At 37.2% G+C, this 24,389-nt stretch overlaps 1 protein-coding gene across 4 annotated transcripts in view; it reads left to right on the top strand.

Annotated features, from left to right (window-relative positions):
• The window catches only part of Bili (FERM domain-containing protein 8 Bili), a 304,472-nt gene that overhangs the window by 42,174 nt on the left and 237,909 nt on the right, over window positions 1-24,389 (top strand). For all 4 annotated transcript variants that reach the window (XM_090375504.1, XM_090375500.1, XM_090375501.1 and 1 more), the window contains exon 4: window positions 4,409-4,585. In XM_090375504.1, the coding sequence (XP_090231630.1) occupies window positions 4,409-4,585 (177 nt within the window). The remainder of the gene's footprint in view (window positions 1-4,408; window positions 4,586-24,389) is intronic.

Here is a 24,389-nt window from a genome sequence, read left to right on the forward strand (position 1 = left end):
ATAGACACTGCTAATAAAGTTTGTTCCTGCTTTAAAAAATTTGTAACTCACACTCTAAGCCTTTCCAAGGAATGGCTTGTTGCATCATTATCAATATGATTTTTTTATGACAAAAAATTACTTTAAAAAGAGCCATTAGGTTGCTGTGAAACAGCAAAAATAGAATGAAAAACATTTAATTACATTTTACCAGCCTTCATCTTGAGCAACCTTGTAAGTTATCCACTGTACATGATCATTATCATGTACAATGAGGGTTGTTAATGACAGTAATGGCAGTGTGCTACTGCAACAGGATCTAGAAAATTTGGGCAGATGGGCTGAGAAGTGGAAACTGAAGTTTAACAATGACAAATGCAAAGTACTGCATATGGGTAGAAAGGGATCTGGAAAAGTTACCCCTCGCATTTCGCCCCTGCACATTTCGTCTCCCACATTTCGCCCCCAGTAGATAATGAATAGGCTATAGAAATGTAAATAATACACCTAATTTTTTATTAATTCTAATTTATTTTGTTTTAATAGAATGAATCAATCAATCAAAGGTAAAGGTAATAAAATAAAAGGTAATCAATCATAGAATAAATGCACATTATTATTGTTTAAAACTCAAAGTTGTATGCAATGCCTTTAAGGTAATCAATCACATTACGATTTTGAAAATCTTGGACTATTCTTTTGATTCTAGCAGAAATTGCAGCACTTCTTGTTCCATCAGAAAACCACTCCTGGCTATGCGCCAGTAACTGAAGATTGTTACTAGTGGAAAAAATTAGCATGCGACCCGGGAGCAGTTCGTCCTGAGAATCATACATTAAAAACTGTTTAATAGATTTGATAATTGAGAGCTATTAAGTGCTCGATAATTCCTATATTCTATTATATTATAAATCAACAGGGATTACCTTTATTTTAGATATAGGAAGCTTCTTTTCCAACTCTCCTAGTCCAACTCGCTAATAATTCTTGAGGATGGTGATATCAATTTTGCAAAACAGGTGGGACATCTTCCCCACTATCAGAACCGTAGTGTTCAGACCGTGCGGTCTCAACAATGAGCGCTCAAGACTTCTGTCTTCAAACACCATACCTCTGGCAGCAAGGAAACCATTACATGGATTGGCATAAAATTAGATTTTTGAAGGTCTAAACTGTTTAATAAATATGGACCGATTATTTCTTTTGGTCCTGTAGCTGGACTTTAGAGTTAAAATAAGGGGTCTAATAAAATTGGATATGGGGGGGGGTATTCTTTACTTTCCTTAAGTCGGACTAGAACTTTTCGGGCGTCATGTTCACAGGAATAGAGCAACTCACAATTAATCATTGATATCGCCATCCTCAAGAATTATTAGCGAGTTGGACTAGGAGAGTTGGAAAAGAAGCTTCCTATATCTAAAATAAAGGTAATCCTTGTTGATTTATAATATAATTAAAAACTGTTGTATATTGCCATCGATAATAATTTCTTGATAATTTTGTGGTATTACTAGGTCCTGGAGATTGCTCGGTAAAGCAGAAGTACCATTGTTACATCAAACACGACGAATGGTTCATTTAAGTGAATCCTTTTTAGGAAGTAATGCTGTGACATTGGTATGAGCCTCTGCAATAACTGATGCAACAATTTGTTGTGGCCGTTCGTTCGTGGTTGTTGCATGTTGCTGTATTTGACCAATCAATTGCAATGCTTCCGACCTTGCAGCTTGAGCTGAATGGTTATGTTTAGTTACGACTTTCACAACTGGGCCTTCCAAACGCTCTGTCCAAACACGCCCTTTGCAGGTGGAACGTTTTTGAATTGAGAAAGAGTCCACTCTGTATCTTACTTCTCTGTGGAGGCGGCGAAAACAGCAAACGCGCACTGTCGACTGCGCCACTAAATGTGAGGAGAGCCAGATGCAGGAACTTTTATTGTTTGAATTTAGACAAATCAGAACAAGATTCACTTGTTACTGAAAAGACTCCTATAAGATTAGTCACTGTCCCTCCCCCATGTCTGTCACTAACCACGTGACTATCGCCCTCGTGGTCGAGTATGTATTCTTTCCATTGTGAAAGGATTAACAGTTCCAGTTAATCCTTTCACAATGGAAAGAGAACCCTGAAGACACACAAAAGGGGAGAAATTAGTTTAAAAGCTACGTGACAATTTGTACACGAATGTCATTTTGAAAATTTGTTCGGAAAAGTTAGAGTTATCGGAAGTTCAGTTTGAGTAATCGAGAGAATTTGACATAGAATCTCCACTAAAGGGGCTGGGACTTCAATAAAAATTTGAGTTATCGAGAGTTGACTGTACAGTATTTACATTTCTGTAGCCTGCTCATTATCTACTGGGGGCAAAATGTGCCGGAGGCAAAATGCGGGGGGGCCACTTTTCCGTAAACTGGGTAGAAGTAACCCCAGAGGAACATACCAACTGTGTGGTACTACACTTAGGGTGGTAGAAAATGAAAAAGACTTATGAGTAATTGTGCAGTCAGATATGAAGTTTTCTGAGCAGTGCAGACAGGCTGCATGAGCAGGTCATGGGGTTTTGTTGATATACAGGAATTTTGCTAGCAGGGAAAAGGAAGTGATTTTCCCTTTGTATAAGGCAATGATCAGGCCACGCCTTGAGTACTGCGTATAGGTCTGGAGGCCTCATTTTAGGAAGGATGTAGATTTGCTTGAGCGTGTACAGAGAAGGGCAACAAGATTGGTGAGGGAAATGAAGGGATCCTCTTACCAAGAGAGGCTTGGTAAGAGGTGATCTGATTGAGGTGTATAAGGCCTTGAATGGGTTGAGCATGCTGAATTCTGATGGGATTCTTCTGCACTTGCTCAGATTATGAACCTAAGAGGGCATAAATTCAAATTGAGGAAAGGCAGTTGTAGAATAGGTGTGCGGAAATTTGCCTTTAGCCAGCGGGTAGTTGATTGCTGGAACAAACATCCATCTGTCGCTGTGGAAGTTGATAGCTTAAATAAATTCAAGGAGGAACTGGACAAACTTTTAGAGGGAATGGTTGTGTGAAATTTTTTTTGGCTGATGCTACATAAGCTCATACACTTGCTTTCTTGCATCACATGCCTCTATTACTATTATGACTTCCCCCCCCCCCCCCCCCAACTTGGAGATGTTTAATCCGATATCACAAATTTATGGAAACTTACCTCCTTTATGAATGGTACTCCATAGAATACTGATAATGAAAGGCAGGAAAAGCACTGTTGGTTTTGGCTTGCTGATTTTCCACCTCTTCAGTTTTGGCTTGTTACAGTATATGATTCAGTTCTGAATCATATACTGTCTTCAAGTTTGCGTGAGGAGACCATCTTTCTCAAAACACTTAGTAGTATTCAAAGCAATCCTTCATGAATAAAACAGTCTACTTACATTTTTGATGCATTTGAAATACTTTCAAAGCTGCAATACCACTGTCATTATTTTTGTAATAAAGTTCAATTAATAGAATTTTATTTTCACACTGCTTATAGCTACCATCTGCTACCACAGGTGTGGCCATAAGCAGAAGTGTTAAATAGCACCTTTACCAATCTAACCACCTATTGGCTATTTTTTAACTAATTTTCACTCTTAAAAATCTCCTGAACATAGTGAAAACAATGCAATAAACTACTCTTTGATGGGGTGTATAGTTTCTAGTTACAGATTTTTTTTTTTTTTTAATTAGGAAAAAATGTCTCTTACATAACATAAGTAAGGTCCCTTGTAAACTGTTAAGCTGTCAGCATTTTGATTAGTTAGCATTTTGACCTAGTCACTGGTTTGAAATGTTGGTGTTCAATGATTTCAGCATTTTGTATTTGTTGGCATTTTGACTGTTGCTATTTTTATGTTTGGGATTTTGTTTGTCTCTTTGAGCTAAATGCTCTGAATTAATGAAACTAATTTTATAATAAATAGACCTTTTATACTTTTATTGTCATGTATGTCAGTGAATGTGATCTCTTTCAGAGTAGATTATTTGCATAGCTATACATTTTAACAGTGATGCTGTCACTGTTAAAATGTTGGCACATTCCCTTTAATGTCATCAGTGCTGCAAGGTCTCTTTTGATTGTGGAAAAAGAAAAAAAATATAGGAAAACAAATCTCATGCTGATTAAGTGTATGGCCCTTTTTTTTTTTTGTCAAAAATATTTTTTGGACAACATAACCTCAACTTCCTAAATTTAGCATCTTTTGATATTAATTGTTTGATTCAAAAAAACTACTAATTTTTATGGCATGAAGAGAATAATGTTAACGCAGGAAATAACATTGTAGTTATTCTATCTGGTTATGGTGTAAATGCTGCAGTAATTCAATGTCATTACTTTATGGTCACATCTTATATGTATCAGTAGCAGATAATTAATTTATGATAATGTAATTTAACAAATTGATATTTCTTTCTAGAACAAGAAATATGTATATTCCTTATGGATAAAGTTGGCTTATGTATAGAAATAGAAACATCATTCCAAATTACTGCCCAGGAATTACTAGAGCTAATACTTCAAGATGATCAAGAATTAAATTTACCTTCACAAGCACGGGAGGTTTTTGCTCTGTGGATAATATCACCATTATTGGGTAAATGTTTTGTATTGAAACTCAATGTTATATAGTGAACATATTTAAAGTTTTGTTAAGTTTATGAACAAGGCTGAATGGCATTTCATGTTTTTTTCTCCTGATTTAGAGTACAGCTCCATAGCTCTGTGAGTGCTGGAAATAATTTCTTTTAACAAATTTTTGTTATTATTAAGTATCTAAAGAAATATATGAGTGAACATATTTTAATTTCATATGCTACTGAAAAGTTCCCAGGATAGACGTATGTAATGTTAATATTTGTTAATATTTTCAATTAGGTTGTATAGTAAGTCATTAAATGTTCTGCCTCCATTCAATTTTATAAAGCATATTTTCATTCTTCTAGAAACTTACCGAATAATCACATTCTTGGTAGTGTAGTGTTGATGGTGTTAATTATGGATTGTCATAGATAGAAACATTGTTCTTGTCCATTTAAAAGTATTGACAAATATTGTAATTTTGCTTGGGCTTTTAGGAATGTACATTAGTTTTTAAGTTTTGGATGTTTATTTTCTCTGATGAACTTGATTTTAGGTATAATACATATAAAACCTACATGATTCATTGAGCTACAGTAGTTGTATATATTTGGTATTACACTTACCTGTAAAGAAGGAAGTGAAGTGAAATCTCACTTTTCATAGAATCTTTTAAATCTCATTAGGATCTTGGGATGTCTGAACCACTCCTGTGATTTTCAAATGATTTCTGCACTATAACATAGTGGTTGGCTAAATTTTCTCCCTAATTTAGTAGCAGGAGAATCATTTTATAAGCGGAAAGTTTTGAATAGTGAGGGTTATAAGCACCTTCAGTTGGCCAAACATCCTGGATAACCACTTGTTTAGTGTCACACCTAATTAGTTTCAGTTAGTTGAAAGTAAAAAGCATGCTGTATATTACATAAGGAATAGAAATTGGTTCTAACACTGACAGACAGGGCAACCTCAAGATGAGATTGCTGTTAAAGACATAATGTACAACACCGTACATCATACATTGAAACTAAACAGATAGTGGTAATCAAAGGACACTGCTCTTTGTGGACTAATGTTATTAGTGGAGTCCCTCAGGGTTCAGTGTTGGGTCCATTGTTGTTTTCTGTATTTATAAATGATATTGATGATGGTATATCAGGCTTAATGTCCAAGTTTGCAGACGATACAAAGGTAGGCAGGGTTGTTAATGACACTAATGACAGTACACTGCTGCAACAGGATCTAGAAAAGTTGAGCAGATGGGCTGAGAGGTGGCAAATGAAGTTTAACATTGACAAATGTAAAGTACTACATATGGGAAGCAGTAATCCCAGAGTAACGTACCACACTGACAGTGGTAGGGAATGAAAAGGACCTGGGGATAATTGTGCAAGCAGATGTGAAGTTTTCTGAGCAATGCAGACGGGCTGCAAGAGTAGCTCATGGTGTCTTATCAATGATATACAGGAATTTTTCTAGCAGGGATAAGGAGGTGATTATCCTCTTGTATAAGGCAATGGTCAGGCCACACCTTGAGTACTTTATACACGTCTGGAGGCCTCATTTTAAGAAGTATGTAGAGCTGTTGGAACGAGTAGTGAATGGAACAAAGGGTTGCTCTTACGAAGAAAGGCTTAAGTTTTGCAAATTACAGTGTCTGGAGACTAGGCACCTGCGAGGTGATCTGATAGAGGTGTATAAAGCCTTCAATGGTTTGAGCATGCTCAGTGCTGATGGGATTCTGCCTCTTGCTCAGAATAATCACCTGAGAGGGCATAAATTCAAATTGAGGAAAGACAGTTGTAGGATAGATGTGCAGAAGTTTCCTTTAGCCAGTGGGTGGTTGATTGCTGGAACAAACTTCCATCTGTCGTTGTAGAAGTTGATAGCTTAAATAGATTCAAGCAGAACTTGACAAACATTTGGAGCGAGTGGATGGGTGAAATAAGGGTGTTTTTTTTGTTTTTTTTTTGGCTGATGCTATATAAACTTGCTTTCTTGCATCATGTGCCAATGCTAATGCTAACTATATATCATTGATGGAGATTGTCAGGGTTTGTTGTAATCGCATTATTAAGCAGGCAGAAAAACGCTTCTTTTAAGTATAATAGTTGACCAGCTATTGCAAAATCATGGTATTGGCTTAGGGATCATGAGTGTCTGTAAAGCACGTGATCTGTAGTTGCAAGAAAAGGGAAGACAATTCTTTGTTCAGCACTGAGCTCAGTAGGGAAGGGGATTATAGAAATATACTAAGAAACATTCTTATGTAGAAGATACACACATATATTAGGCTACAGTTATGAACTGCCAAAGGTGTGAATGTCTTCCAAATTAATTGTAAACAGTATAAATAATGTAGTCATGGCTTCACTGTTTTGCAAAGATAAGAGGTCACAATAATTTTATGAATTTAACACATAAAATAAATAGGACTTTAAGTAAAACATATATCCAGGTAAATCAAAATAAATATCTTAATTTCTCTTGCTAAAAACTGACAAGGTTAATTGAGTTGATAAATCAGAATGCAGGAACAAAATGTCTGATTAATGTGTGCCTTACGTTAAAATAATCTTTAACTATTTTAAATACTGGTTTTCAAAGGATCACCTCCTAGAAATTTTAAGTAAGCCTGCCTGTTTATTCAAGCTAGTGGCAGAATAAAACAATCATTAACAAAAATACAGCTACCTTAATAAACTTAATGTGTTGATTGAAAGAGAACATTACATGGGTTTCTTTAGACAAAGAAAATAAATTACTGTTTCCCCTGACTATCCACCTAGAGCGACACAAAGTGAGCAAAAGTAAAGATGAAACTAAAACCATGAACCAACCAGGCTAGCCGGGTGGGTAAAGTGCCTGCCTGGCAACCCAAAGGTCATGGGTTCGAATCCTGCCTCGGGCTTGGATCAGAGTAGAAAATGCAAAAACTTTGGGAGGTGCATTATGGCCACAGAGGCCGATGTGCCAACATCTAACAAAAAAAAATAAAATAAAAAATAACTCCATGAAAAAAAGACACAAATGGGCATGCAGCAGATTTTGCATGTCAGTAGAGAATTTTTTACAACTGACTGTACTTCTCTAATTAAGAAATACTGTAATCACAGGCATAGATCAAAATTGAAAACCTTATTGGAATTTTAAAGGGCAGTTTAAGCATGGGTGCATCTCTATCTATTTCTACTATCCAGGTAGTATGCATGCATTGTTTTATTATATCTCATATTGTGAATACCTTCACAACGAGTTGTCTGGGTATTGCGCTACTTCGAATAAGTAATGCTTCTCTGGTAGAGAAGAATACTGTTACTTATTCGAAGTAGTGCAATACCTAGGCAACTCGTTGTGAAGGTATTCACAATATGAGATATAATAAAACAATGCATATATACTACCTGGATAGTAGAAATAGATAGAGATGCACCCATGCTTAAACTGCTTTTTTATACTCTTTGACATTTGGTCAAGAGATATATTTAGCTTATTGGAGTTATATTAAATTCACACTGATATAACTGTTATAGATATTTAAATTTATGTGGGTATATGATGAACTGGGTTTAGCAACAAGCCTGCTGTTGGGTAAAGTATGAATGAATTAATTAATGATACTTTCCTACATGTTTAAATTTTAGTTTAGTTTATTGGTAAAACTAATAAAACTGAAGTTCAGCTTCAATGTTTTGGAAAAATAGAGATTACAAGATAATTCTTTTTCCAGATCTAGACTAGAACTTGTGGATAGGTCACTCATCTAGTTGTAATATATTTCTGAATCAGTTAGTTGACTGTTGCTTATATCAGCATATCAAGGATGTTGGTAACAATATTCAAAACTACATTTTTTACTAAAGGTCCACCTCTCAAGAATTGAAAATTCTTGACAGGTCAAGGAATCATTAGCAGGAAGTGGTGATAATGTATTAATTTGGAACATGTCTAAAGAAGCAACCTCTTGTTAAGGGGAAGGGTTTTAATTTTCACAAAGGGAATTTGTGTCCTTTGCAGAAAGGTTGAATGGACTAAATACAATCTAGGGGAATAATTTTAAAATATGTTTATATTATTTAATGTCTAGACTAAAAGAGTATATTATCTATTCTGTGAATGATCAGGAATTACTGAATAGAATGAACATTAATGATCCGGGATTACTGAACATTATGACAAATATAAATTCTGTTATCAAGTTATTCAGGTTTCTGAATGTGCTAATGCAGACTGAAAAGATTTTGGCAAAGAGTGAGGACAAAAGTGAACTTTTGTATTAAGACAGTCACAGACAGAAGTGAAAATATATGTGAATAAATGGAAATAGTGCAAAGAAAACTGTGATGTGGGGTGATGAAGATGTTCCCCCCATTCTGGCTGCAGATTACTGCAGCAAGAATGGAGAAAATGTGCAATCTATCAGACTTTGGAAAAAAAAAAAAAGTGTTATTGTGGATGCAGGTTTAGCAAGAGTCATGATTTAAGAAATGAAAGACAAGAGATTTTTCAAAAGTATCCATCTCAAATATTTTTAATGACTATGAAGCAAGCAGTTCTTCCACATGTGAAAGGAATAAATGTGTCAGAAAAAACAATACTTCAAGAGCTTGCACTTGGGCATCGCGTGACACAGAGACAACCCCCAAGGCAGAATGCGCTGGTCCCAAAGGAACTAGTAGTTGTTGGTGACTCTATTGTCAGGGAAACGGGGAACATGCTTTGTAAAAAAGATAGGTGGAACAGGACCAGGGTATGTCTGCCAGGGGCAAAGGTTGATGACGTTGTAGAGCGAATATCATCTTTTAAGGGCACAAAAGGTGATATAGTTGTACACGTTGGCACTAATAATATTAAGAGTAGGAGACCGGCAGAATTACTTAACACGTACAGGTCACTGTTGAACAAAAGCCGAGAATTAGGGTTGAATTTGAAAGTGTCTGCAATTCTGCCCAGACACGATAGGAGGGAGTATATGATGAGAGCCTTGTCGATCAATTCGGCCCTGGAAAGATTGTGCAAGGCTCAAGGGGTAGAATTTTTTTCAGCCTGGACTGTACTTGTTAACAGGAGAGATTGCTTCTACAGGGATGGAATACACTTAAATAGAAAGGGTGCAAGAATATTTGCTGATGCTATCGAGGCAGTGTTAGGTGGGTCGGAAAACTGCTAGCTTGGGGGGAGACAAAGACCAATAGATTGACAGTAGCCACTGGCAGAGGTGAAAGAGATTCTTGCACTGCTTCTATTAGAATGAGCAGAAGCCTGAAAAACAAGATGCATGGTATTTCAGAGACTGCTGGGAGCCATTGCGGTACAAGTAAACACATGGGTTGTGTTAGGGTAGCTAAGAATAGAAACAGGTGCAGGTATACTTGCGTGTACACCAATGCTAGGAGTTTAGTAAATAAATTTGATGAATTTGAGGTATTGCTCAAAACATCAAAGGCAGATATTGTTGGGATATCAGAGACGTGGTGTCACACAGATATAAGGGATGCAGAAATGCAATTTGGGGAGTACAACGTCTACAGAAAGGATAGACAGGATAGGAAGGGGGGAGGGGTTATGCTATTAGTTAAGAAACACATAAAAACCAAGGAAGTGAAGCCAGTCGACATCGCTGGACAGTGCAGTGTTGAGTCAGTTTGGTGTGACATAAGCATTGGGAGATCAAAATTGAGAGTAGGAGTGTGCTATAGGCCTAATGACTCTGATGAGTATAATAAGGAACTGTACAGGGAAATAGAGTGGGCCAGTAAATCAGAGAGTCTTATAACGGGAGATTTTAATTTCCCAGATATTGACTGGAATTTGGGGGCTGGTTACTCACACACTAGCAGGGCTTTTGTGGATTTATTGGATGATTGTTTTCTACATCAGCATGTTCGGGAGGCAACTAGAGGGAGTAATACTCTTGATTTGATTATCAGCAGTGATTCTTCATGCATTAAGAATCTGCAGATAAATGAACCACTAGGTGGCAGTGATCACAGTGTGCTGAAGTGGGATTTACTGAAAGAGGTAACTACCATTAGGGGTAAAGGGAAGGGTTATTGCTTCCGTAAAGGCGACTACGATGGACTGAGACAGTATTTAAATTCTATACAGTGGGACCAACTGATGATGTTACCAACAGCAAATTCAAAATGGGAAGCATTCAAAGAACTTATCTTGGAAGCTACTAGGCTTTACATACCAACTAAGAAATATTGTTCAAGGTTTAGGCCAAAATGGATGTCAGATGAACTAATGAGGCATATGGCAGAGAAGAAAAATGCATGGGATACTTACAAATTAACACATGACACAGAAGCCTATGATAGATACAAGTTGATATGCAACCAAGTTACAAAGGAGGTTAGGCAGGCGAAGGCAGATTACGAGAAATCCTTGGCAAGGGATGCAAAGAAAAACAGCAAAGAGTTCTTTACTTATGTAAACTCTAGAAGGAAGGGGATGAATCAGATTGGTCCACTCGATATTGATGGGTCAACTGTTGATGATCCTGCTCAGGTAGCTAACAAACTAAATGAATATTTTGCATCGACATTCACACATGAGGAGTTATTCAGCAAGGGGAATACCAGAGGTGTATTCAACTCTAGCAGTAAGCTACAGAATCTTGAAATAACTGGGAGTAAAGTGGAGGAGAAACTGTTGAAGATAAACACAAGAAAGGCACCCGGGGTGGATGGGATCTATCCAGTTATATTAAAGGAGGCAGCAAAGGAAGTAAGCAAACCCTTAGCCATAATTATGAGAGCTTCCTTGGACTCAGGGGAGGTACCCATAGACTGGAAATGTGCAAATGTGACCCCAATTCACAAAGGAGGATCAAAGGCTGACACAAGTAATTATAGACCTGTGAGCTTAACTTCTGTTCCAGGAAAATTAATGGAGGCACTGGTTAAAGAAGCACTGCAGGATCATTTAGACAAGACTTCAGTTATAGCTCAGACACAGCATGGTTTTGTTAAGGGGAAGTCTTGCCTGACCAACTTGATTGGATACTATGATGCAGTCACAAAAGAACTGGATGCAGGGAATAACTTTGATATTATATACTTGGATTCTAGAAAGGCTTTTGATACTGTTGCACATGGAAGACTGCTACACAAATTGGAGCAGTGTGACATTGGAGGCAAATTGCTGCTATGGATAAAGGGGTGGTTGAGGGGGAGAAGACAGAGAGTGGTAATCAATGGACACTGCTCATCGTGGACTAATGTTATTAGTGGAGTCCCTCAGGGCTCAGTGTTGGGTCCATTATTGTTTTCTGTATTTATAAATGATATTGATGATGGTATATCAAGCTTAATGTCCAAGTTTGCAGATGATACAAAGGTTGGCAGGGTTGTCAAGGACACTACTGACACTATGCTGCTGCAACAGGATCTGGAAAGGTTGAGCAGATGGGCTGAGAGGTGGCAAATGAAGTTTAACATTGACAAATGTAAAGTACTACACATGGGAAAAAGCAACCCCAGAGCAACGTATCAACTCTGTGGTACTACACTGACAGTGGTAGAGAATGAAAGGGACTTGGGGGTGATTGTGCAGGCAGATATGAAGTTCTCTGAGCAGTGCAGACGGGCTGCAAGAGTAGCTCATGGAGTATTGTCAATGATATACAGGAATTTTTCCAGCAGGGATAAGGAGGTGATTATTCCATTGTATAAGGCAATGGTCAGGCCACACCTAGAGTACTGTATACAGGTCTGGAGGCCTCATTTCAAGAAGGATGTAGAGCTGCTGGAACGAGTACAGAGAAGGGCAACAAGATTAGTGAATGGAACAAAGGGGTGCTCTTACGAAGAAAGGCTTAAGTTTTGCAAATTACAGTGTCTGGAGACTAGGCACCAGCGAGGTGATCTGATAGAGGTGTATAAAGCCTTGAATGGTTTAAGCATGCTCAATGCTGATGGGATTCTTCCTCTAGCTCAGAAAAATCACCTGAGAGGGCATAAATTCAAATTGAGGAGGGACAGATGTAGGATAGACGTGCGGAAATTTGCCTTTAGCCAGCAGGTGGTTGGTTGGTGGAACAGACTTCCATCCCTTGTGGTGGAGGTTGATAGCCTAAATAAGTTTAAGGCTCAGCTGGACAGGTATTTTGAACGAACAGAGGGGTGAAGTGGAAGTGGGTTTTTTTTTTTTTTTTTGGCTGATGCTGCATAAGCTTGCTTTCTTGCATCAAATGCCTCTACTAATGCTAATGCTAATGCTAAAGAGTTGAAGCCATTGTACTCTAAGGAGGACTTCCAGTGTGCAGCACTGGAAGTCCTCCTTAGAGTAAAAATAGGAGATCCAGTGTGCAGCAAATAACATCCTAATTCAACTAATCCCAGAATCTCTCTATTTCAACGTGTACCGTGCACAGGGAATTGGTATCGCCTGTCTATTCGGAAGCCACTTGTTTCAGAGAAAAACAGAAAAATCCGCTTAAGTGGTGCCAAGAACGTTGTGATTGGATGGTGTAACAACAGAAGAAAGTTATGTGGTCAGTCAGATGAATCATGATACACTTTATTTTGTACTAATGGTAAGCAGAGAGTGTAGTGAGAACCTCACGAAACAATGAGCCCTGCTTGCCCTTTTAAGATAATCCAAGCATCTGGAGATGGTATCATTGTATGGTGATTTTTTTTTTTTGGCATGGACTGGGTCTGTTGATGCTGGCAGAAAGTCTGTCATCCAGGGAGTACCTGAATTTTGTATCAGATCTATTGCACCCTGCAGTGTTACATTTTTATCCTGAATGTGATGGCCACTTTATGGATGACAGTGCAACGAAGCATCATGCAAGAATGGTTTGGAGAGCATAACATGGATTTCCACAATCTTCCCTGACCCCCACATTCACCTGTTCTCAATCCTATTGAGATTATTTGGGATATGTTGGAGAGAGCTATTAGGCAATGAAATCTTCTTCCTTCAACTTCATCGCAGCTGTGCAATATTTTGCTGGGAGAATGGTTAAAATTAGCCCAAAATGCACTAAAACACACAGGTACACTGTACACCTGCTGTTATTTAAAAGAAAGGCAGTCCGATTCAATACCAAGAAAAATTTTTGTATTTTTTTTGTCCAGTGTGTGTATTAATTAGTAATCATTAACTGGGAACAAAAATGTGGCAAGCTATTCGGGAGAAAGTCAGAATGTATTTCTGGAATATTCCAGCTAAAGCTGGAATTGCTAAAAAAGTCTTCTGAATTTTGAGTTCTAAAGATGGATAGCGACCACCTTTTATCTCAATAGCACTTTATGCAAAGAAAATTTTAATGTAGTCTATTTAGATGTTGCTAAGATTTTTGCACATTCTGTCATGAATACCTTTTGCACATCCACCACTGCAATTTATGCAAAAAAGGAATATGTTACCAGGAAAGGCTTTAGTTCTGCAAATTGCATCATCTGGAGATAAGGCACCTGCAAGCTGATCTGATTGATGTGTTTTGGGTTTGAATGGATTGATTAAGCCCAGTGCTGATGGCATTCTTTCTCTAGCTAAGTTTATATGCATGAGGGGATATAAATTCAATTTGAAGAAGTATAGATGTGCAGAAGTTTGCATTCAGCCAGTGGGTGGTTGATTGTTGGAACAAACTTCCATCTATTGTTGTGGAAGTGGATAGTTTGAATAAATCTATGGAAGAACTAGACAAACTATTGGATGGGATGGACAGTTGATGTTGGAAGGTTTTTTCTTTTTTTATAGTTGATATCATATGAGCTTGCTTTCTTGCATCATTTGCCACTACTGATACTAATACATCCTCCCAATGTCATAATGATAGGATGTATGACAGAAGCAAATTTTTTTTATACTCACGCTGCCACAAACAGTACATTGTTATGGTATAATTGTTTGTTCGGGAATTTTTTAGGTGCATCGGCGTCTATGGCCATAGTGCGCCATGGTATCATTGTTGTATTTTATATATTTTATATACCAAATATAGTATGCATATCATGTGAGATAATTTGGTATATATAGAAACTCTTTTGCAGCTAGTGTTGCTGTTCTCCCTGTCACATGCAGTTTGGAAGAGGTTTGGGTTCATTTCCAGTTATTAGTTGAAACCGAAAAATATTTCCCATTGGCATTGATAGTTTGCATTGTATTTATTTAAAAATTCTTTCTTTCTTCAATATTTGGATTTTCTGAAATTTCCAAATTGTGATTAATGACATAATGTACACTGAAATTATTTTAAAATAATTTTAAAATTTCAAACTTTCAAAAAAATTTTTGTAAAAGTATTTTATTTTAAGAATATAAAAAAACAAACAATGTTTATATGTGATGTTCGCTCTTCAGTACATGTGTTTAGCTGTATAAGAGCTCTTGTGCCATGTCTTATCATGCATGCAAAGTAAAGTGCAAAGTGTGTTAGTTGTCTGACGGCACCAGGGGTTTCCCCCATCTGCATGTTGTGTACTCTGTTTATGTAGCACAGAACTCTGTGAATGCAAGAGATTTAAAAAGTGTGTGGGGAGTTGACGGATGTGTAGTTTTGTGTACCATTGGTCTGACCATTTAGCCGTTGGGCCCCTGGGGGGCAGGTCAGGTACCCAGTAGATTTTTTGTACTCTGGCATCATGCATGCAACCATTGTTTGTTTTTCCCTCTACTTCAAATAAAATTAGTTTACATTTGTTTCAGAAGTATACTGATGATGTTTTTAGACTAAGCCAAGGGCGGGGAACAACTTTCCTCTTGAGAAAAAGTGTTTATTAGGCAAAATGTGAATTTAAAAATCTTAAAATCCAAACAGTAATTCTTAGTCCAATTTTAATATCAAATTCAAGTATTTCAGCTAAAATAAGACAAAAATGGTTCATATAACAAAAGGCCTAAACTGAAAAGAAGTAAGAAAGATTTGTTGCCTTTTAACTGAAATGCCAGGTATATTTCGTGTAATTTAGTATTTCTAATATAATAGTTTCCAGTATATTATCTATTCTTAGACTAAGGCGCATTTAGGGCTAGAGCCTCAAGCTGCGAACAAATTTAGACTATGTATATAAAGTGCTTAGCATCATAATACACAGCCATTTCTGAATAAACAGAAAATTTTTAAGGTGGCATCGTTTTAGGTTATATCTCATATTGTGAATGCCTTCACAACGAGTTGCCATGATATTGCACTACTTCGAATAAGTAACGCTTCACCTAAGGAGAAGACTAGTGTTACTTATTCTCAGATAGGTACCACCACCCAGACAGCACTGTTTCAGGGCTATTTGGCCCTTCTTCAGTGAGTGCGTAGGTACCCAAGTGATGCAATGATGGCAAAAACAGTTATGAAGTATAACTCCACAATATGAGAGATGCCTGATGGTGTATGATGTATTTAGACTAAGGCGCATTTAGGGCTAGAGCCTCAAGCTGCGAACAAATTTAGACTATGTATATAAAGTGCTTAGCATCATAATACACAGCCATTTCTGAATAAACAGAAAATTTTTAAGGTGGCATCTCATATTGTGAATGCCTTCACAACGAGTTGCCATGATATTGCACTACTTCGAATAAGTAACGCTTCACCTAAGGAGAAGACTAGTGTTACTTATTCTCAGATAGGTACCACCACCCAGACAGCACTGTTTCAGGGCTATTTGGCCCTTCGTCAGTGAGTGGGTAGGTACCCAAGTGATGCAATGATGGCAAAAACAGTTATGAAGTATAACTCCACAATATGAGAGATGCCTGATGGTGTATGATGTATTTAGACTAAGGCGCATTTAGGGCTAGAGCCTCAAGCTGCGAACAAATTTGCCACCTTAAAAATTTTCTGTTTATTCAGAAATGGCTGTGTATTATGATGCTAAGCACTTTATATACATTATCTATTCTTATATTCCTTTTCATACTACTTAGGAATGCTCCAAAATAGAAGTTGAAACATCTAGCAATTACCTTCAGATATTCAAGACAGTGCTTCATTTTTCATTGTTCCTTGAAATATTTGGTTTATGTTATTGAATCTTTGGACAAATTTGATGTAAAATTTCAGAGAACTTCAGTATTTATTACATTGCTTGTGACATTTTTAAGGCTTTTGATCACATTCAGTGTAAACTTTTATGTTAGATTTCTGAACTTTCATCTAAGGTTTTCCTTCTGTTTTTGTGATTGCATTACCAGTTCTTTTTTGTCCAGCTACTCATTTCAGATGATATTAAATTGCTCATTGTATTCAGACTTCCCAAGAAATGCTGGGATGGGTTGCTGACATTTCTCTTCTTTATTCTACTCTTTCCTGCTGTATATTATGACCTGCTATCTGGAAATGTTGTCCACAGTTTTGCTGGTAATAGTACATTACATTAAATTTCACCTTTGGGAAATCCCACACTGCACAAATTACTCAGTCATAAACTATCAATTCTTTAAATGTTTATTTCAAGCTAATTCTTCAGTGGAGAGAAGAAATCAGGTAATATTAATCCTTCTAAAACTTGAGCCTGTCTTTTTTTCACAAAAAAAGAATCAGCTGTCATACTTATCTTCTTAGAACATTCAAAGATTTCCCAAAAAGATCACATATCTCTAATAGGGATAACCATGATTTCTGTCCTTTTTTGGCATTTGCATATCACAAATATTGCTTCCATTGCATCATTGGAAAAAACTAGGTTTTCTCTTTGGTCTGAATTAGCTAATGATTCTGTACAAATCTAAAATCTGCCTTGCCATGGAATGTTGTTACCACATCAGGGTAACAGTTTCAAATCCTCTGTCAAGTTCCTAGATGCTGTCCAAAGAGGACAGTCAGGTTAACACATTTATTGCCTCAACACTCGTGTGTAAAATGCACTTAGAAGAAGTGCATTTTACACACATTTGTTCGTTATTCCTTAACGAACAAATGTGCTCAAAATGCATCCATTTGTGTGCCACAATGCATATGAATGGTCATTCTTAAGCAATTAAGGAAGGATTAAATTTTAGGAAGGATGTAGAGTTGCTTGAGTGTGCACAGAAAAGGGCAACAAGATTGGTGAGGAGAATGAAGGAGTCCTCTTACCAAGAAAGGCTAAGTTCTGCAAATTGCAGCAGCTGGTGACTAGACATCTGCGAGGTGATCTGATTGAGGTTCCTGCTTGAATTTATTTAAGCTATCAACTTCCACAATGACAGATGGAAGTTTATTCCAGCAATCAACTACCCACTTTCTAAAGTCAAATTTCTGCACACCTATTCTATAACTGTGTTTCCTCAATTTGAATTTGTGCCCCCACTCAGATTTATAATCTGAGCAAGAGGAAGAATCCCATCAGAAGTGAGCCTTCTCAACCAATTCAAGGCCTTATATATCTCAATCAAATCACTTCGCAGGTGCCTAGTCTCCAGATGCTGCAATTTGCAGAACTTAAGCCTTTCTTGGTAAGACCACCCCTTCGTTCCACTCACCAATCTTGTTGCCCTTCTCTGTACTCTCTCAAGCAACAATTACATCCTTCCTAAAGTGAGGCATCCAGACCTGTATTCAGTACTCAAGGCATGGTCTGACCATTGCTTTATACAAAGGTATAATCACCTCCTTTTCCCTACTAGCAAAATTCCTGTATATCATTGACAATACCCCATTACTTGCTCTGGCAGCCTGTCTGCACTGTTCAGAAAATTTCATGTCTGACTGCACAATTACTCTCAGGTCTTTTTCATTCTCTACCACTCTAACTGTACAGTTGGTACATTTCTCTGTATTACAGTATTTTAAGTAGTATTTCTTTAAGTAGTAGTATTATAGTATTTCTCTGTATTACAGTATTTTACAGTATTACTCTGTATTACTGTATTACAAATGCAAAATACTTTACAGTATTTTGCATTTGTCAATGTTAAACTTCAGTTGCAACTTCTCAGCCGATCTGCCCAACTTTTCTAAATCTGTTGCTGTAGCACACTGCCATTACTGTTATTAACAACCCTGCCAACGTTTGTATCTGCAAACTTCGATATAAACCTGAGACACCTTCATCAATATCATTGATAAATATAGAAAACAACAGTGTGCCCAATGCTGAACCCTTAGAGGACTCCACTAATGACATTAGTCCATGAAGAGCAGCCTCCATTGATTACCACTCTGTCTTCTCCAACTCAACCACCCTTAATACCATACTGCTCCAATTTGTACAGTAGTCTTACATGCACTACAGTGTCAAAAGCTTTCCTGAAATCCAAGTATACGATATCAAAATTATTTTTTGCATCCAGTTCCTTTGTAACCATATCATAGTATCCAATAAAATTTCTCAGAAAAGACTTTCCCTTAACAAACCCATGCTGTCTGAATTACAGGCTGTCCTCAATTAATACGAATAATTCATTGTGCAAAACGGAAACGCGCTAATCGAATATAATAATCAATAGTAAAAATTATAATTGGTCCTTGACCTTCAGGAATGTCCATAAAAAATTTTAAAAATACCTTTTAAATAACTTTTTAACTCTATACCATGTAAAAGATAATGAAAATAATGTGCGCTGCGGAATATTTAAAATTTTCGGGAAATACAGCAATACTCGACATCTGTCAGACACAGCGCAATCTACTAGCTCGAGGTACTTCACAGTTTAAACTTTCTTATTACGTTGTTTGGACCTAACTACTTATTAAACGGAACTGTTAGGTATTTCTTTTGGTTTAGGTGCGCCGTGAAAAAATTATGGAGAACCTAAGGGCACCACGAACCGAGAAAGTTTGAGAAACTCTGACATAAAATACACTATGAAGAAACAATTTGTTACGGAAATATTTGAACAGAGTCATTTGAATAGTGTTGACTTTCTCTTTTCATCAATCAATTTCCGATAGCCGACAACAATCTTTTTTGTGCCCTGGCGAAATAAATATCGCAGAGAACCTCAAACCTTTTGTTTGAGGTTCTCTGCGATATGAAAGATTTCATCTAGTTCTTTTACCTTTATCTTCTTTATGGTAACATTTTCATCTGGCTCATTTAAAAATTAGAATTTTTAAACGCAAGTCTGCATTGACTTCATTAGCGGGAGACAAACATGTCTTCTTCCGATGGTTGATGGAACACACTGAGGCGGGCAGCAGGCAAACGTTTGTTTATTGCCCGTCTGACGAGCAGTAAGCTTAATGCGTGATTCAAATCTTTTCAACTATCACGTAAAAAAAAAAATATCATGTTAACTGGAAATTTGCATCGTGTAAAGTGAAAAGTGGTATAATTTTTTTCAAATAGCAGTAACTGAAAAACGCGTTAATTGAACTCTCGTTATGCGAGGCCTGGCTGTATTACTGCAGTCTTGCCTAGATGATCCTGCAATGCATATTTAACCAGTGACTCCATTGTTTTCCCTGGAATGGAAGTTAAACTAACTGGTCTGTAATTACTTGTCACCCTTAGATCCCCCTTTGTGAATTAGGAATACATTTGCACATCCAGTCCGTGGGGACTTCCCCCGAGTCCAAGGATACTTTCATAATAGATCCCATCAACCCCACGTGCCTTTCTTATGTTTAACTTCAACAATTTCTCCTCCACTTTGGTCTCAGTTATTACAAAATCATTAATCAACCTGTTACAGTTTGATGGACTTCTGGCATTCTCCTCCCTTAATACCACTTAATAAATATAATGTAATCAATTAACAATGAAAATTAATAAAGTTAATAAATTTAATTGATTAATTTACTGTACTATACTTGACTATACAATACTATACTAAGTTAATGCAGTTATATGTATTCTGCTGTATAGTTTTACATTATACCAGAGCTATCAAGTTCGAGATATATGCTGTCAAGTTACTATACTGTAATGATCACAATGTTAAATTAGTTATATCTTTAGATAAATACAAAAGATATATTCCCAAAAAGTGATTAAAACCTTCAAAATACTTATTTATTACAAATAAAACCCTACATTCTTCGGTGTTACTGGTTACATCACGATATTCCCGCCAAAACATCGATATGATACCGGTATGAGTAGTGAGTTGTAACTTACAAAATCACTAGCTAAATTTTAAAAATAAGCTAACGAACGCTACTAAGCCTATTTAATTTATTTGTAAAACAGAAATTAATATGTTAACTAATCAAAAATATGATAAAATTTCAAAGAAAACTTATCCCTTTGCAGCTGTTCCAGAAGTCCACATCTTCACACCTATAGCTTGTTCCCAGACTTTTCTGGGCAATGAGGAATTTTCAAATTATTTATTTAGATTTCAGCAAAGCATTTGACTCTCCCAAGTGAGCAGTTACTTTGTAAGCTGGAACAGGTTGGAATCGCTGGCAAAATCCTTAAATGGAGGATAGCAGAATGGCTTCAGGTAGGTCAGGAGGCAGACTTGTGATAAATGGTTATTCCTCAGATTTGTTTAATATAAGAAGTGGGGTTCCCCAGGAAACTATATTGTGACCACTATTGCTTTTGATTTTCTTAAATGACACAGATGAAGGGATAGAGGGCATGTCTAAATTTGCAGATCACGTAAAGATTGGTGGAGTAGTTAATGATCACCGCCAAGCAGGGCTTCTTCAGGGTGACCTAGATAGACTTCAGGAAGTGTCAGAAAAGTGGCAACTTTACTTTAATCCAGCAAGGTGCAAGGGGAACAGTAACCACAAAATAACTTATGCACTTGATGGAATTGAACTCAAGTCAGTAGTGGAAGAAAGGGACATGAAGTTCTCTGAGCATTGTAGACAGGTTACAAGACAGGCCCATGGCATCCTATCGATGATTTAATGAACATTTCCCAGTAGAGATAAGGATGTCATAATCCCATTATATAAGGCTATTGTTAGACCGCACGTGGAATACTATGTTAAAGTATGGAGACCCAGTTATAAAAAGACTGAGCTTCTTGAAAGGGTCCAAAGACGGGTAACTCACCTGGTGAGATCAGCAAAAGGGCATTCATATGAGGAAAGACTTTGAATTTGTGAGTTGCACAGCTTGGAAACTTAGACACCTTAGATGAGACTTAATTGAGGTATTTAAGGTTCTGAGCAGCAAAAGTAAAATGAATGAGGAAGAAATCCTCATGGTTATAAATGATTCTAGAACTAGGGACCATAAATTCAAGTTGCAGGGGAAAAGTTTAGACTGGATTGCAGGAAGTTTTATTTTAGTCAGCGAGTTATAAATTACTGAAATAAGTTACTTACATGGGTGGTTAAGGCTCACAGTTTGTGGAAATTCAAAGGTCAGCTGGATAGTTACCTACAGGATTAGGGAAATTAATAGGTTGCCTCTTTTGTTTTCTTTTATTATTTATTTGTTTTATTTACCGTATTTGTCAGCTTATAAGATGCACTTTTATTTTCCTTATAAATACCTTAAAAAATCGCCTTGTGTCTTAGAAGCTGAAAGTGGCAATACAGCTCATTTGCAAAATCGAGAGTTAGCATTTAGCATTAGCATTAGTAGAGGCATATGATGCAAGAAAGCAAGCTTATGCAGCATCAGCCAAAAAGAAAAAAAAACTTCCACTTCACCCCTTCATTCGTTCGAAATACCTGTCCAGCTGAGCCTTAAATTTATTTAGGCTATCAACTTCCACAACAAGGGACGGAAGTCTGTTCCACCAACCAACTACCCGCTGGCTAAGGACAAATTTCCGGACATCTATCCTACATCTGTCTTTCCTCAATTTGAATTTATGCCCTCTCAGGTGATTATTCTGAGCAAGAGGCAGAATCCCATCAGCATTGAGCATGCTCAAACCATTCAAGGCTTTATACACCTCTATCAGATCACCTCGCCAGTGCCTAGTCTCCAGACACTGTAATTTGCAAAACTTAAGCCTTTCTTCGTAAGAGCAACCCTTTGTTCTATTCACTAACCTTGTTGCCCTTCTCTGTACTCGTTCCAGCAGCTCTACATCATTCTTGAAATGAGGCCTCCAGACCTGTATACAGTACTCAAGGTGTGGCCTGACCATTGCCTTATACAAGGGAATAATCACCTCCTTATCCCTGCTAGAAAAATTCCTGTATATCATTGATAAGACACCATGAGCTACTCTTGCAGCCCATCTGCACTGCTCAGAGAACTTCATATCTGCCTGCACAATTACCCCCAGGTCCTTTTCATTCTCTACCACTGTCAGTGTAGTACCACAGAGTTGATACGTTGCTGTTTCCCATATGCAGTACTTTACATTTGTCAACGAGTTAACGTATAGTAGTTAACTACTATACATTAGTACACTTTTCAATAATTACCAGGCTGTTGTTGGAGTAACAAGTGAATTCCTGTTATACATTTAAGCCATAATCAATGGCACGCACATCAAAAAGGAAAAATTATGCTATTGAATTTAAGCTAAAAGTGGTACAATATGCCAAAGAACAGGGAACAGAGCAGCAGTACGAAATTTCAGACCACCACTTGCCGAGAAGATGATACTACCTGACAAAATTTTTTTTTCATCTCTGGAACAAAAGTTGGTTATTCTGAACAAAATTAATGTCCTGATTGTGAAAAGATCAATCTTTTACTTCTGTCACGTCTACATCAAAAGATATACACATTTTTTAAATTCCTTGTTTTTATACAATATCAGCATACATGGTTGTAATTATTACACACAATATATATTACTTAGACATGTTTCCCACTCAGTGATTTCCTTTTATACTCCAGGTTGCTTTCCTCTTTAAGGAACCAACAGTAATCTCCCATCATGGCAGAGTTTTAGCAAGCTTGGTATCGTTTTTCCATTGCAGATACATCCTGGTGGAAGCGCTCTCCTTGTTCATCACTGACATCTGCTAAGTTTTCAGGAAAGAAATCCAGATGGGAATGAAGGAAATGCATTTTCAATGACATTCGGCACCCCATATTCTTGTAACATTTCAGCAAGTTTGTCACCAGTTGCTCATAGTTCTCTTCTTTTCTCTTTCCGAGGAATCCGTGTACCACAGCCTTGTAAGATCTCCATACAGCCAGTTCAACATCATTCAAGTTTTTTGAAATTCTTCATCTCTTACGAGCTTTCTTATTTAAGGACCTATGAAAATTTCTTCCTTCAGCTTTGCATGAGATAAATTTGGAAACATTTTCAGTAAATATGCAAATCTTCTGCTTTCTTTATCCAGTGCCTTAGTGAAATTCTTAATCAGTCCAAGCTTGATGTGTAAAGGGGGAAGAAAAACCTTTTGTGGATCAACCAATGGAACATACTTCACATTGCTTTTGCTGGGAATATATTCATCTCTCTTGTTCCAGTGTTGTACGACGTAGTGTTTGGCTTTTACACGACTGTCCCACAAACACAGGAAACAACAGTATTTAGTGAAACCACCTTGCAACCCAACAAGCAGTCCAATCACTTTTCTTTTTCTGGCTCATAGTCCCGTGTGAAGTACATGGTTCCGTGACATCTGGTAAAACGATTTCTTCTGTACCTTCATCACTACTTCCAATACCCCAAGATTTTGGTGGCACAGGCACTGGCAGTTCTTTACTGTGTGGCACTGGCTTAATTGCTGATGGGATATTTGATGCAGTGCTTGCTCTTTTTGGAAATACCTTTTATTTTTGTCATGCAGAAATAGCAGTCGTCGAAATGATTCTTGGGCTTGCGCCACACCATAGGGACGGCAAAAGGTAATGCTCTCAGCTTGCCATATAACCACAGCCTTAAGTTCGTTGTACAAGTAATACAATAGATATGTGGAGCCCAATTTTTTTCTTGGTCACCGATCTTGCAGCTGAAGTACAATGAATATGCAACTTTTGTGACGTATATTTTCTTCCTCTGAGTTTTTGGGGTTAAGTGTCCACAAACATAGCAGAAGTTGTCTGGGTGAT

Source organism: Mastigoproctus giganteus, chromosome 6 (genome assembly GCF_048544385.1).
Source record: "Mastigoproctus giganteus isolate SK-2022 chromosome 6, ASM4854438v1, whole genome shotgun sequence".
Classification (NCBI taxonomy): domain Eukaryota; kingdom Metazoa; phylum Arthropoda; class Arachnida; order Uropygi; family Thelyphonidae; genus Mastigoproctus; species Mastigoproctus giganteus.